General features: G+C 38.3%; 1 protein-coding gene across 2 annotated transcripts in view; it reads right to left on the reverse strand.

Annotated features, from left to right (window-relative positions):
* Nucleotides 1–15,673, reverse strand: part of XKR4 (XK related 4) — a 118,638-nt gene that overhangs the window by 36,460 nt on the left and 66,505 nt on the right. For both annotated transcript variants that reach the window (XM_053396144.1, XM_053396143.1), the window contains exon 2: nt 1,764–1,963. In XM_053396144.1, coding sequence (XP_053252119.1) covers nt 1,764–1,963 — 200 coding nt within the window. The remainder of the gene's footprint in view (nt 1–1,763; nt 1,964–15,673) is intronic.

Below are 15,673 nucleotides of genomic sequence, written 5' to 3' on the forward strand. Positions count from 1 at the left end.
TAAGTTTTTAGCAACACTAAAGTAGCTCACATTCAAAACATATCTGAAACAACTTGACATGCAGAAGTTGTTAGGTTTTTTTTAATTGGGGGGGATTATGTTGATATGCATGGCTATCAGAAATATTGCTAGAATGGAGCATTATTTTAAATCTAGGAGATCTTTCGAGACTTTTGTTGGAAGCTGCCCAGAGTGGCTGGGGAAACCAAGCCAGATGGGCGGGGTGTAAATAAGTTGTTGTTGTTGTTGTTGTTGTTGTTGTTGTTGTTGTTGTTGTTGTTGTTATCATTAAAATAGTTCAAGTAGAAGGCTTGGAACAATCTTAAGAGGAATTTATGTCCCATTCTGAAAGAAAAGTGTGTAGTGTCATGTATATCAGTCTTTTCCTGTACAAGGCACTGGCATACAATTAGTAATATGTATGTTCATTAAGAAGTCTTTCTTAAAAGGACAATTATTAAGGATATCCTAGAACAAAACGATTCACAGAATAAAGGTGAAGGAACTGGGCTATAGTATTGCCAGGGTATAACTACAAGCATACTGTTTCTGTGGTATAGTGTCTGCAGCAAGAATGGCTGCATTTGTAAATCTACCAGACAGAAGAATATACCACTTCAGAATGAGCATATACTGCTTCTAGCCAGCATATGACAGTTTGTACTTTATTATGCCCATATTTAAAGAAATGCAATAATGTTACTAAATAAAGTTTTTGAAGATGAGATTTTGGAATTTTATAAAAGGAGATTGTTAGATCAATAGACATTTGGGCTGTACACTGGAGTCAGCTGAGTCCTTAGCCAAAGCGGGTCTATTTTGGAGGGACTTGGGGTAGAATGATTTGGTTACAGACAGCCATGAATTGTATATGCAATCAGGAACCCTGCCTTTAATAAAGTCTTAAATGGCAGTAAGAATAAACTTTTAATAATGTCTGAAAATGGCCATGAGAATAAGCAATTACAACGGAATGGAATCTAGGTTGAATGTCAAATTCACAGAATCCTTGGTAATATCATGTCATGTGCTTCTTTTGACCTGGCGACACAATGAAAGTTGCAAATTGTTACTAAAGATGGATCCTGTCACTGATGTCACACAGCCTAGTTGGTAAGCAAGCTCTTTGAGTAACTATCAGCAACTATCAGCTTTGGCTCATTTTGGTTAGCCCTCTTTACTAACCCCAATGTTCATCCCATGCTTCCAGCCTGGTAGCATATCTCCAGATGTGCCAATTTTTTTGTTGACCTGGCAGCATCATGCCTTGTTTTGTACTGTGGAATAAGAGCTCACTCTTCAACCTAAATGCTACACTGTCTCCTACTTTCACAACACTTAAAAACACAGAAATATAGAACTGTAGAGTTGGAAGGGACCCTGGGAGCCATCAAATCCAACTTGCGTTCATTGATCCAGGATGAAGGTAAAAAAAGCACATTGCCTCTCATGATTACAACATAAAGGCTGCTAGCATTTACCACCCATACATACAGGGAACTGCATTTCTGGTCTGGATTTCCCCTTTAAACCCTGGCCTTTTTGTGTAGGAAAATTGGATTATTTAAGTTTGTTAAATCCAAAACACATTAATAACAGCTTGGCAGAAGCTTGATGTATTTCTCCTTTGCTTTCTTTTAGCCCCCATTAAAAATAAATTATTCTTAGGTCTTTACTTCAGTATATATAGCATTAGGTTGCATATATGCATACAGTTTTATCTGTACATATTAATTAAGACCAATAAATAAATAAATCCTTACCTTGGAGGGCCTGAAGAGTACGTGTCTGTACAACAATGCAGAGCTGGAGGACCAGTTGTGGGGCACTTTCTAGAAATGTAGCAAGCAAATGCAGCATACTCACATCTGCATACTCATAGACCATTTTCCAATAAAAGCGCCATCTGTCACTATCACCACTCCGTCTACTTCGGATGCCCAAGTAGATAGTGTGAAAATACCTAAAAAGAAGTGAATGAAAGGTATTTCAAAGGATGGTATTTTTACTCTAATGTAACACTAATATACTCTCTGCATGCATGTATTTGTAAAGTGTAGATTGCAAGATCATGGAGAGGGAGCAGACTGCAAGATTAAATTAATGTATAATTCAAAATCAGAATAGTTTAGTAAAGCCTTTGACTTAAGCTACCAATGAGATCGGCCAAAGGAACCCTCTTCTGTACATGCACTGGGAGGAGTCTATTCCAAAAACTAGAAAAAAGATCAAACAAGTGTACACTTTTACAGACCAGTCTCATCACTGAAGTATTATTATAAAAGTTGGCTAGAAAACTCATCAGGTAAATATGAACACTAAAGCAATTTTTAATCCACCAAATACCCAACAACTAGGCTGTAGTCCTAAGCACGTTTTTCTGCGAGTAAGCCCTTTGAATTTAGTGAGGCTTACTTCTGCATAGACATGCATAGGATTGAACTGAACGAATATTTTCAATTATTCTGAAACGGCTTTTAGTTTTCTTCTCGGGCTGTAAGGATGTTAACCTCAGTGGGGCAGTAAGGGGGGGGGGAATTGATGTTCCGTTCCCTGTCAGCCAGCCTTCCCAGATTCATGTGCTGGGTTTTCAGAAAGGAGCCGCAAGGCTCTGGCAGGGTCCTAGAGGGCTCTGGCCTCTTTCCCAAAGCTGACGAAGTGCTAAGTAGGCTTTGGGAAGGAGGTGGGAAGGTGCCCCTTTGGCTCGGCATACTGCGCAGGGAAAACCTGTTGCACTGCCCTAAATCACCCATGTGCTCAATATGGATCGGTCTTGTGTAGCCTGGCCCAGAATTAATCTGCAGTTACCAGATCTTTCAATAAATTATTGACTTTCAACTTCTTCACCAAATTATATGCTATGCCTATGAGATGCTCTCTTCAACCTTTTTATAGCAAGATGTTACTAAATAAATATGCTACATAGTAGTAGATAGAGTAGTAGAAAGACAACCTACTTTGCTTTCTTACAAGTCAAGCAAATGGTGTACTATGACCATTTGCTTGATTTGAAATTGCTATGAAGATACAGTTGACTAGAACAACATTTGCATTCTACAGAAAAATAGAAATGTACTGATTTCATGCCTCATACGCTCTGATATTTATGACAGCCACCCAAGTCAAGAGAGGGCAGTTGCTTATAATATATAACATATTGAAACATTTATGAAAAGATCAAATATTACTAATGGCTTGTTACAGATACAGGAGATGCTTATTCCAATGTCTAATTTGCTTCCTGCACCAAACAGTACATTAAACAATTTAGCTACACCATAAACAGTTACTCTTTCTACCATCTCATAAGTACAGAGAATAAAAATCTCTACAGCTGGGATTTAAAAATACAAAGTAAACAGCAATTCAGGTAAGTGGTGTTTTTTTCCAGTTGCCTAGCTACCAGGAAAAAAAACTATGCTGTATTTTTAGCTGAATGGAGCTGACTGTTTAAATAAAGATATATTGTCCTATTTTCTTTTCGAAGTATTTGCTTATTAGCTGTACCTGAATATAAAAATGTGGGGGAGTTAAAAAATGAACACAACTTACCATAAATAAGTAAATATATCTATACTAGAGAACCACTTTTATTGGCATATTAAACACTTGGTATTATAACCTTCAATCTAAATTGAGGCTGAAAAAAATGTTAGTGTTATATATAAACAAGAAATGTACCCATGAAAATGATCTGTGACAAAGAATGACCCAAAATTTGTAGGAGTATCACATTCACAGCATTCCTGGCAATTAAACAACATAGAACTAGACTATGTTTTCTTTCACTATTAAGAGGATTATACTGAAAAAATAAAAGTTTGTTCTTTGTCTAGAACAACTCCCACCACAACCCCACTCTTCTGGGTTAAAACCTCTGCAGGCAGAAGTGACCAACTGGAACACGCAAGCTTCAGGATCTGAAAATAATATGTGGAATAAAACTCTAAGATTCTATGACCTCTGGTTTCACAAAAGAGTTATGGTGCTTATAAATTCCACCAAGGCACCAAAGAAAGTATGGAAATAGTGAGCTACCAGTTTTAACTTCAACACTATGGAAATTGAAGCAAACCACAAACCAAAAACCCACACATTTGATTTGACTGTCTCACACACTGTTCTCACCGACAGTTTAGCCTTCAGCCCCAATCCTCTTCCTCTGGACATCATTGACACTGGGGTGGATTGGGGGAGGTTTGTGACCTGTTGTAAGAACAAGCCTAATGAATCACACCAAAGGCATTTCTAGATGCCTTGCATAATCTTTCTGAAAAACATGTTACCTGTTTGATCAGTTTTGTATTATGTGCTTGGAATCATCTGTGGGGAAATGCTGTGGGTAGGGGGAGCCACTATGCAGAGTGAGTGGGCAAGACATTTGAAGGAGAAGAGAAATCCAGCATTTCAGCTCTGCTTCACCTGATCCTAACATGGTACTCTGAATAATCAAGCTACCCTCCCCCTCCATAGGATGCTGCTATTTAATGATCCTGAATGAGGAGACTGACTTCGCTTGTGTCACCAAGATTTGAAAGGATGAAAAAGGTAGAGCTCCCCCCCCCCCAGACACAGACTTGAGGTTCAGGAAAGGGCTGTTGCTGTTGTTTATAGGGATTTCATCTCCCAGTCCAGGCTCCCTATCAGATTGGGTGCAAACTTTAAATATCTGTACCTGGTTCTGAGAACAAGGGACAAGGTAGGGCTGCTGTTGGTGCAGTAATCATCCTGCAAACAGCACACGTGATACAAAACAGTAAAAGGGAAAAAATGTAACCCAAAATGATGTTGTGCATGACAAATAACGTGGTCAGAAACGTGCATAAGCTTTTAACTGCTAGAACTGTGCCATTTCCCCTCAGTTTTTAGCCAGACTATATCTCTTACCAATAAATTCCACTCCCCCGATGAATATAAGAAATTATCTTGATGCTATGAAAAACAAAAAAATATGAATGTGTCATAATGGCAGGATGCTGAAAAGGATGCTGTAACTATGCAGCTGCATAAAAATAGGTCTAGTCACTGCCATCATGCAGAAAGTGCCACATTTCATTATGCAGTGGAGGTTACCCAGTGACAGACACACATTATAATACCTAGAAGTGGCCTGCTATATCTAGCTTATAGAATTGGAAATGAATGGGTGTGGGGGGGGGGATATTTTAACTTGATATAATTATTTCTTGTTTTATTTTACTAGAAATCAGTGCTCTGGGATTTTCTGTCACCTGAGACTGAAAACCCCAATATCCAAATTTACTAACTGGGAAACCAAGTACTGTCAGCAGCGTGCTGAACCTAGCAGTATGTCATCCATAGAAGAAAGCAGTCGGAGGAGCATGGGTGCTCTCAGAGACATACAAAATAATGGCTCACATGACACTTGCTATCCCCCAGCTCTCAATGTTACTTCACAGAAACATAACCTCCCTACTTTTTTTTGTTAGGTATTGAATAATGAAAAATGTGTTTTAGCGGGAGTGGGTCTGAAGGGTTAGGTTGCATCATTCAATCCAAAGATGAATTTGTAAGCTAATGGCATCAGCTATGCTCCACAGAAGATTTACCAGGGAAAACCCTTGAATTTCTACTTGAACAATGAACTGTAAGCTGTTTCTCTGTCTTGTGATGGTAATAAATATTGTATATTGTGTCTCCCCCCCCCTTGCTAGACACTCCTTTTAGGCCACATTATCTTTGCAACAGTAGACATCTAGCCATTCATGATTTTATTCACTAAAATCCACAAGTTTCTACTGAAAGAAAAAATTCCTGATGTGCTTTCTTAGTATCATGTACTGTTAAATGCTTTTGCAATATCCACAAGTGGATTTAGGAGGATGAGTGACCTGGATCATAGACTCATCTTAAAAGACAGATCTAGAAAGGAGATAATTTTCCACAAGAGGAGCTTTGCTCAAGTTCATCAAGTCTGGCCCTAGGATTTTAAGACTGTAGACATGACACAGTGGCTAATATCAGGATAAACATATGTTCCAAATATATCATCTTTATGGCCTCTGGTTCCACTCTTCCTTAATGGAGGCAGCCCTCACTCGAAGGTGAAGGAAAAACAAGGATGATTGAAGGTAAATCATCCATGCAAATTCCCCCCAGGGATGGGGGAAATGGACTTCACTCGCAGTGAATGCAAGATACAAGAACCTGGCTCTCACTCCGGCATGGAATGGGGGGGGGCAGGGAGGTGCTGAGTGCAAAAGCACTTCGCCTGGTGAAAACCCTCCAATGCAGGCATTAAGTAGCAGAGGTTCTCCTGTTAATTAGAGCTTAATTGGACTAAAGAACAGAAATTCTGTTCTTTAGTTGGACTAAAGAACAGAAATTCTTCTGTTTTAAAACATGTGATTGCTCCAAAGGCAGACAGCCTGAACTAGCAGTATGCTCCTATCAAAGGAACCTCTCGTGTTCTCATAAAGAGAAGTTACACCCAAAAACCTTTCCATTCACTTCAATGGAGTGCTGTATTATGCTCCTTCAACAGAAGCAATACAGTATACAATATAAAATGGGAAACCTTTCCTTGTAGATATTTTGGAAGGTGTGGTGCAAATATATAAAGATATATAAAATTGCATGAGATATATGTGTATTCAACGCTTCAATCTTGTGTTCATTATTGATATCAGGCATAGCTGCTGTACATTGTCCATTATTTTTGATAAGATCCTATTGCTACAGATATACCAGTGGTCTGCAAGCCAGCCACTGTTGAAATAAATGGTGCCCATCCAACAGCAGTGTGGGGATTTCAGTATTGTGTAGCATAGATGCTTAATGGCATGATTAATTTTGTCCTAAGGGGTCCAATTCCAAGATAATGTAAAGCTTACAGAATAATCCACTGGGATTCAGTCATGAGACACAAAGGGAATATTTGGTACAAATGCCCAGAAAACCACACAATAATATTCCCAGCTGTGGTACATACATTCTTCCTCTCTCTTTAAATATTGTTGAAAATACTGTTGAAAAATTCCCATTTATGATTTGCTTGTTCAGAGAAATATTTAAAAGAAAGACATTACCAATATTAACTTTAGAAGAAAATGGATCTGTACTTGTGTCAAAGGCTGCACATCACCTTCCTTGAATTCAAAATTAGCTATTTGGAGTTGGGAATTGTTATTTTATTTGCTCAGACTAAAAGGTCAGCATTATTTTACCAGCTTCTTATTTTCTGTATTTAAAATGTCATCCAACATAGTTAGCCTGGGTAACATTTGTGCTTGCAACATTCCCTCTTCTGTTTCTTATTTCTGATAAGGTCTTTTATGCAAAAGGAATTCTAATTATGTTTAAGTATGGATATGGGGCTTTGAAAAGCATTCTGTTTAAAAAGATAAAGGACAAACTTATATGTCCATCCACATCTTGTCATGCTAAAAACATATTTTACACGGGTTACTTGTGCTTGAATGTAAATTCATTTGAATCAACACCCCTCTAGAAACCATAACCCATTTTGGAAGATTTTTAGTGCCTTTTCTATCTGAAGCTTGTTTAGATCTATAAGTTGCTTTAAGACTAATTTCTGTGAAATGTGACAGATAAATGAAATAAATGAAAATTTAAAAATAATGATTTGCTGCCATGTCTTTGAAGTCAGTACTGTTTTGCATAGTACTATAGTCTGATAATATAACATGCAGTGTAGTTCACATGATTGTGTTCATTGCAAGTCTTTTAACTAACCACATAAATTTCTGGATTTTTAAACTGCTATGATGGATGAGATCATGCTGTTGTGGGGAGAATGTCTATTACCAGCCATCATAGATCCTATTGTTTGAACACATTAAGCTTTGTAAAGGTTGACAGCAGTCAAGACTTCATTTTCTTGTCCACGTAATAATATGGCCCTAGGTGCCACTGTGTCAATAAAACAAAGTGCTCCTACTGATGAGAGGTGTGAATAATACTTAACAGCTAAATATGTGCACAACTTAACCCACCTCACAGTCTAGTTCCTCAGGTTACCAGGGCTGGTGCTGGGATAAGAATGGTTGCTTCAGCCATGTAGCAGCTCCAGCTGACAGCTTATATAGGATGTGGTGGTTTAACCTGTGCCTGGCTGTGTCAGGTCCTGATCTGAACAGATATTTACATGCAATTTCCTTCCTCCCAAGTAACCTCATATGCAGCTACCTGGGCCCTTTAGTTCTGATGTCCCTGTCTGGATCATCCTTTCCTCTGCTCCTGTCACCATGGAAAAGATAAAACAGGGGAACTAGCCAGAAATCCAGGGACCTGGTTGGGGCAAGCCTCCAGTCCAGGGGCAAGGATATCTTAATCCGATGGCTCCTTAGTGCTATTGGCAATGTGGAGCTTTGCTAGAGGGTCCTGTTCCACTCGCTGCTCACCTGATGAGGTCTCAGATTTGAGATATGGGTAAGACAGAAGCCTGACACACAGCCAAAGGGTGAAAGCAGAAATAATATAATACTGTAACAGTTTAGCTTGATGTTCCACCTTTATTGTGTAAGATTCTTAACAGATGCCTGCTTACTTAACTGGAAGTCGGGTAATTAAAGAAAAAAAGCACTCTGTACAAAGATTCTGGCCTCATAAATATGGTAGAGTGGCTAACCTGTTGCTATTCAGATCTTCTTAATGGGAGTCGTATTCCCACCACATCTGTTGTGGTCACAGAGGTCAACCATAAAATAGAAGAAGACTAACCTGCTAATACTTGCCTTCTCAAACTCCTGTGTTATGGTACTCAGTTGTTTTCCCTATGCTACCACTTGTGAATGCAAGTGTCTAGTGGATGACATAACCTTCCCATTATCTTGCACACATGCATGGTTGATGTGTAATCATTTTTACCACATCTCAAACTTTGTAGCATTGCCATGAATCCTAGGGGGTAGCATCCTACAAGTTTGCCACATTATGTAATGCTTGTTACACTGATTATTTCTTTTCAACTTTATTGCTGAGAGTGCACAGGAACTAGGCTGATACACTGATGTTAACATACCACAAACATAGCAGGACCACTGAATTTCTTGTCCCATCACCTTTTTAATATGCTTTTGATATGTAGGTTTTTTTGTGGTAAAAGCAATAAAAGCTGATCCTCTTCCAAAGAGCTGCTTTTGTCCTAACAGTATTTTTATGCCTGTGTTTATCTGCTTTCTAAATTTCACCCCTGCCATCTGCTTTTGAATATACAGGTCATTGTAACCTTATAATATCCTTGTGAAAAATAAGATGTAGAAAAATGGCAAACAAAGAAAACAGGCACTGACAAATGGGGGGTGAGAAATAACAAAATGAGAAGAAGGTGGAAAGAAATAAAAGTAAAAAAGTGTCTTCTGGATAACATGGCAAAATAGATTTATTGTTTCTTTGCTAACACTGTGTCCAAATTCTAGCCTAGTTTTAGTGGCAGATGTTTTTGACTAAAACTCCCATCATCCACAACCTGGTTTGGATGATGGCAGTTGTACTCCAAGACATTTGGAGGTTACCAGGTTGAAGAAGGCTGACTTGAATCACTACTTACTTCATGGGAAATACTGGTAAGATTAAACAGACATTGTTGCATTTCCCCAAAATGAGGGGAAATGTTTTTGGGGTTTAAGATTATTTGGAAATTATGCTCTCTGCTCCAAATTATGGACAGGGGATTGTTGCATTTCCTATGGAAATACACGTCACACATGCTCAGACCTATTTTAAATTATTTCATCTACTGTATTTTATGAATGATCCATGACATTTTCAACAGAGTCATGGCACCATTTTAGCCCAGCTTGTGTGGCATCAGTACAGAACCTTATCTTGCCCATGGAAATCTAATGAATTCCTCGTAAATGCTGCTTATACAGTGCATCACATCTTAAGTCCTTCATTTGAACGCTGTTCCTCTCTGCTCATTCCTCTCATTTATTGCATAGATATTGAATACTTATTAAACATGTTAGTTGTTTCTTTAAATTAGCTTCCTACTTAAGGTTTGATATAATTCTGAAATCCCTCAAGAACCATTCAAGCTGTAATCTGCACTCAGTATTGAATTTGCACCAGATAAATAAATTAGCTGCAAATTATGGAAGGTTCCCTTTATGCGTTATTTGAGTTCACTCAGCCAAAACCACTGTAGCCCTTGGCCACTGTAAAGAACTTTGGCCTCCTCCCAATAAAATCAGCCATGAAAGAAAAAAGAAAAACCAGGCAAACTCTACGGCTTCACAACAGCTGGAATCCCAAGCAAATCCACTGTTACAATTGCCCTTTATCTGGTCTGAAGCCAGCTCAGCCAGTTTGCTTGTGTCCTGGCTTGTATTTTTTTTTTCTTGGGCAGGTTCAAAGTTAGTCCAAGGGTCAATACTACATGTGCATCATTTAAATAAATTGATCTGCATATGAGCAATGCTTTCAAACAATCTTGGAAAGAAAGCAATCCCACCCATATTGCCACCATATAACATAATGCTATGCGAGTTTTAAAGGCATCATTTTGCACTAGCACATTAAAAAATAGAAAGCAAATGAAAGTTTGCAACTGTTCATAATTTTCAGTTCAAGAAAAATGTGAACAACCTACTCCCAAAGTATCCTATTTCACAGAAGTTTCTATTGTGAGGACACATTGTTTTGTATCTCTGTTTGGCTCAGAGAACACACCCAGAAATCATGAATGCTGTTCTCTGTTGGTAGTACAGCTGTTACACCACAAGTCCTTTGCCTTTATGGTCACATATCCAGCTCATCTCTGCTAATCGAGCATGTTGAGGCTCAACAACAGTTTCCTTGGGTCACTGAGTTCTCTCTATTCTTGCTCATCCATCCCTACTTCTGGAAGCTGCTACAAATATGTAGTAGCATCCATACAAAACATGCATTTTCCTGAAGATTTTCATTTATATGCTAAAAGAAGGGCCACAAGCACATTAGAATATTGCAAAAAAATATCTGAAATTATGCACCTTCAATGCACATTTATGCATGGTGCCATGCATCAAGCAGTAAGTGAACACTGAAAATGAGCCATAACCTTAGCTTCCCAGTATGTGACATAATATACAGGGGAAAATCCAACAACAGAAAGTTTTAAAGATACATAAAAATGAAAAATACTCCATAAGCACTAATGTGATCCTCAAACTGACTCAAAGGTCTTCACTTTCTAATATGTAAAAATCCAAAACCTCCCACAAAATCCCTGCAAATGTACCAGTGACTTCTGACAACCAGCTATATGGAGGCATATAGACATGGGGTGGGTGATGGGTGGACGGGAAGGAGTTTGAAGCTGGTGGGACTTGAACCTGATAAATGCTGGGCTTAGTTAAACTAGCTTTTATCACATTGATGAAATACGTTGTGATAGAAAGGAAAATTGAGGCTATCTAAAACAGTTGAGGTGTGAAACCAAGTATACTGTGGGCAATAACATAGCCATGATAGAGTGGTAATAGCTTTGGTGAGGGAAAGCCACAATGCTTGTGAAATCTCTCATGCAGCCTGGGGACAGGATGCACATCCTATGAACTTGAAAGGAAATAAGATAACTATGGCTTTCCCCCCAGGGGTAAAGGTGTTGTGGTGAGGAGAACTGATTTGCTGGGGCAGAGTATTGTTTCCTCTTTTTCTTTTGAAGAAAACAGTTTGAATCAATTTGTTTTGGAAAACACACACACAAAGATCATGCATTAAGAACAAAAGTACATTATAAGAGAAAATTTCAAGTATGGTATAAAATGAAACATCTTAAACTGATGTAGTAGTTAACTATGAACCACCCTTGTATTTATATAGTCTCCTACTTTGCTTTAAGAAAAAGAAATGTTTATTTCTACTTGTTGGAGTAACTATACATGGGAAGGGGTCAATTTACTTCATGAACGTATATCACCCCATGGATGAGCTAATCACAGGTACAAGGTCAGCCAAGCCAGTTGTTACGGTAATAGCCCAGTGCCCTAACTATATCTTTGATTAATGCATGTCAGTTCAGCAGTGTTCATTGGTGTGAGTAGTAGGTCAGATTGTCTAGCTTGAACTGCTGGAGTTTATTTGGAGCAATGGAGATACTTTGTCCTTGTATGTATCTATACATATCTGTATCTGCAAAAGCCTATATACTATCTATATCTATCATCATCTATCTGTCTGTCTATCTATCTATCTATCTATCTATCTATCTATCTATCATCTATCTATCTATCTATCTATCTATCTATCTATCTACACACACACACACACACACACACACATCCAGAACTATTTTACTACAGGGATTTTGAAGGAGGTTGCAGCTTGTTATTTTATCTTCTGCAACTGTAAACTATTTGGACCTTAATCTGCTTCCATACTAGTACTGGGAGAAACTTGTACTGCATCTGGATCTCATATTAAATTTCCCACACTAATGTACTGTACTGCACTCCCCCACAGACCAACATGATACATTTCATATGTTGTTAGCACTCCTATCAGCCCTAGCCAACATAGGCAATGGTCAGGGATGATGAGATTTGTAGTCCAACAACATCTAGATGAAAGCTAACTGTTTAGCAGTCCTACTAACTAAAATTGGATCCTCTTGTAATGTAATCCTACACAATAGATCATATACATGTTTATTCATTAGTATAACAGAATCACAGAACCGTAGAGTTGGAAGGGACCCTGGGGGTCATCTAGTCTAACCCCCTGTAATGCAGGAATCTCTACTAAAGCATCCATGACAGATGGCCACCCCACCTTTGCTGTAAAATGTGTGTGAGATATCTGCTAATTGTATTTTTGTTTTGCCTATACTTAAATCTAGGTAAACAAATAAATTAATTATTGTAGAACTACTGTATAGAACTACTCTATAGATTAATTCAGCAGTAATCTGATAGGGACAAAAACAAATGCATTTCTAAAACTGCTAGTGTTGGGATGAATCCAGGCTATGTTGAAAGATCAGTTTTAAATTCTGTATACAATTTATTTCCACCTATTTTGCTTCTTTTGCACTTTAGCCGAGAGGAGCAAAATGCACATTTCTAACCCCAAATTGGATCAGTTAGAATCATACAATCATAGAATCATAGAGTTGGAAGAGACCACAAGGGCCATCGAGTCCACCCCCTGCCAAGCAGGAAACACCATCCTGACATATGGTTGTCAAGCCTCTACTTAAAGACCTCCAAAGAAGGAGACTCCACCACACTCCTTGGCAGCAAATTCCACTGTCGAACAGCTCTTACTGTCAGGAAGTTCTTCCTAATGTTTAGGTGGAATCTTCTTTCTTGTAGTTTGGATCCATTGCTCCGTGTCTGCTTCTCTGGAGCAGCAGAAAACAACCTTTCTCCCTCCTCTATGTGACATCCTTTTATATATTTGAACATGGCTATCATATCACCCCTTAACCTCCTCTTCTCCAGGCTAAACATGCCCAGCTCCCTTAGCCGTTCCTCATAAGGCATCGTTTCCAGGCCTTTGACCATTTTGGTTGCCCTCCTCTGGACACGTTCCAGTTTGTCAGTGTCCTTCTTGAACTGTGGTGCCCAGAACTGGACACAGTACTCCAGGTGAGGTCTGACCAGAGCAGAATACAGTGGCACTATTACTTCCCTTGATCTAGATGCTATACTCCTATTGATGCAGCCCAGAATTGCATTGGCTTTTTTAGCTGCCGCGTCACACTGTTGGCTCATGTCAAGTTTGTGGTCAACCAAGACTCCTAGATCCTTTTCACATGTACTGCTCTCAAGCCAGGTGTCACCCATCTTGTATTTGTGCCTCTCATTTTTTTTTGCCCAAGTGCAATACTTTACATTTCTCCCTGTTAAAATTCATCTTGTTTGTTTTGGCCCACTTCTCTAATCTATCAGTTTATCAGAATGTTTATTATTTACTGATGTACTCTAAAGAAGACTTGCTTCTGTCATCTTTTCACATGGCTGCCATCCAATCAGCTTCAGGCAATCCTAGCTGATAACTCATACTTTCTGCATAGTTTAGACTTGCCCCCGTCATAGGCATATCTGTATCTGTAAAGAATGAGAAGCAACATCTGCCCAAGTTGCTTAATAGCTAGGATCCTTCTCATTCACTGAACTGCTTAGTCTATCTGCATTTCTCTTTCCACAGACCACTTAAATGAATCCTCTTATATCCAAGAAAGACAATGAAGCACCTGTCTTAACCATGAGAATCTACTTAAACCTTTCCCAGCAGGATATCTGCCTGCTAACAGAATGGATGCATTGTGGAAAAGCTGACAGCAAATTTCTGGAAGTGTTCCATAAATTCAGATGGGAAGATGTCTTAAATGAAATGATGACAGATGAAATAAATGCAAAGGCTTTTCCTGTACAAGGTTATTTGAATCTCTGACAAATAAATCCAGTGATGTCTTAAGCCAAAATAACCAATATACAAAGCTAACATAGCCAGGATACAGAACACTTTCTTGGTATGATTTAATTAAGAAATTCAAAGCACCTTCGCATTTCTTGAGGTGAAAACTTGGGTAGTTTGCATGTCTGAACTGATACACAGTTGATGGTCAGCAATTCTACTTACTACATTACTTCACCAAATCTTTATTAGGCATTACAAATATAGTCCATCATAAAACATCCATACATAATTTTTTAAAATATATACAAATAAGCAGCCATGTAAAAAATATGAAATAATGAGGATTTTCATTGGAGTTTCTTCCTGCTAAATAGTGCCATTCACCACTCAGCCACCCTTGCAGTTACTTCTGGGTTAATGTCAGACAGATAGAATCTGAGATTTACATTGTGCCGTGATGTTAGACTACCCAAAAAAGGGGATAGCAAATATTTGTGTAGCTCATTGTACCATGGACAGTAGAAAATAATACGTTTGACCATTTCTGGCACATTCAAAAAAACATCTGCAATGTCTATCATTTCTGGGGATGTTTAAATATCTGCCCTTGACAAAAGCTATAGGGGAAAACATTTAGTTGGGCTAACATAAAGGCCCTGTGTTGGACTCAAATTATTAATTTTGAAATATAAGCACCCCTGCTATCTGTTGTATTTAAACAATAAAACTTGGGGGAGCAAATTTTTACAGGGTCAGCAATTCACTGTTGCTTGGATACAAAGATCTCAAGTGGAAAAAAAACCTTTAATATTTGCAGGTAAGCAAACACCATTGAAAGTCACATCAGTTACATTAATTTTAATAACATTTTCGTTTGGGGATGTGTAAATCCAGACAAGACAAGTTAAAGAGATAAATGATATAACCATGTTTTTGGTTGAATGATTTAGTTAGAAGATGAGGAGTAGATTTGTAGACAACTGAAATTCCCTCAAGGCACAGCTCATAATAATTTGTGCAGACAAGATACATTCCTTTTCGAGTTGACCCATTTTCATAAAGAAAATCTTTGGACTCGGTCCTGCAAGGCCTAGTCATCATTGTAGTTCTGCAAAGTAGTTTTTACACATGCTTAGCTGGAATTGAATTGTATTTAATACTGAAGCACTATCACAACAACTATTTACTTACAAGGGACATAAAGTAATCTTTCCTACTGGATTGGAAAATACATCCTTTCAGTATGTTAGGCTGAGGTGATGAGCTATTTATTAATTTTACTGATATGATGTTCTCTTACAGTCACATGATGGTTATTACTATGTTTAAAGCACATATGTGC

This window comes from Podarcis raffonei, chromosome 7, assembly GCF_027172205.1.
Source record: "Podarcis raffonei isolate rPodRaf1 chromosome 7, rPodRaf1.pri, whole genome shotgun sequence".
NCBI lineage: Eukaryota > Metazoa > Chordata > Lepidosauria > Squamata > Lacertidae > Podarcis > Podarcis raffonei.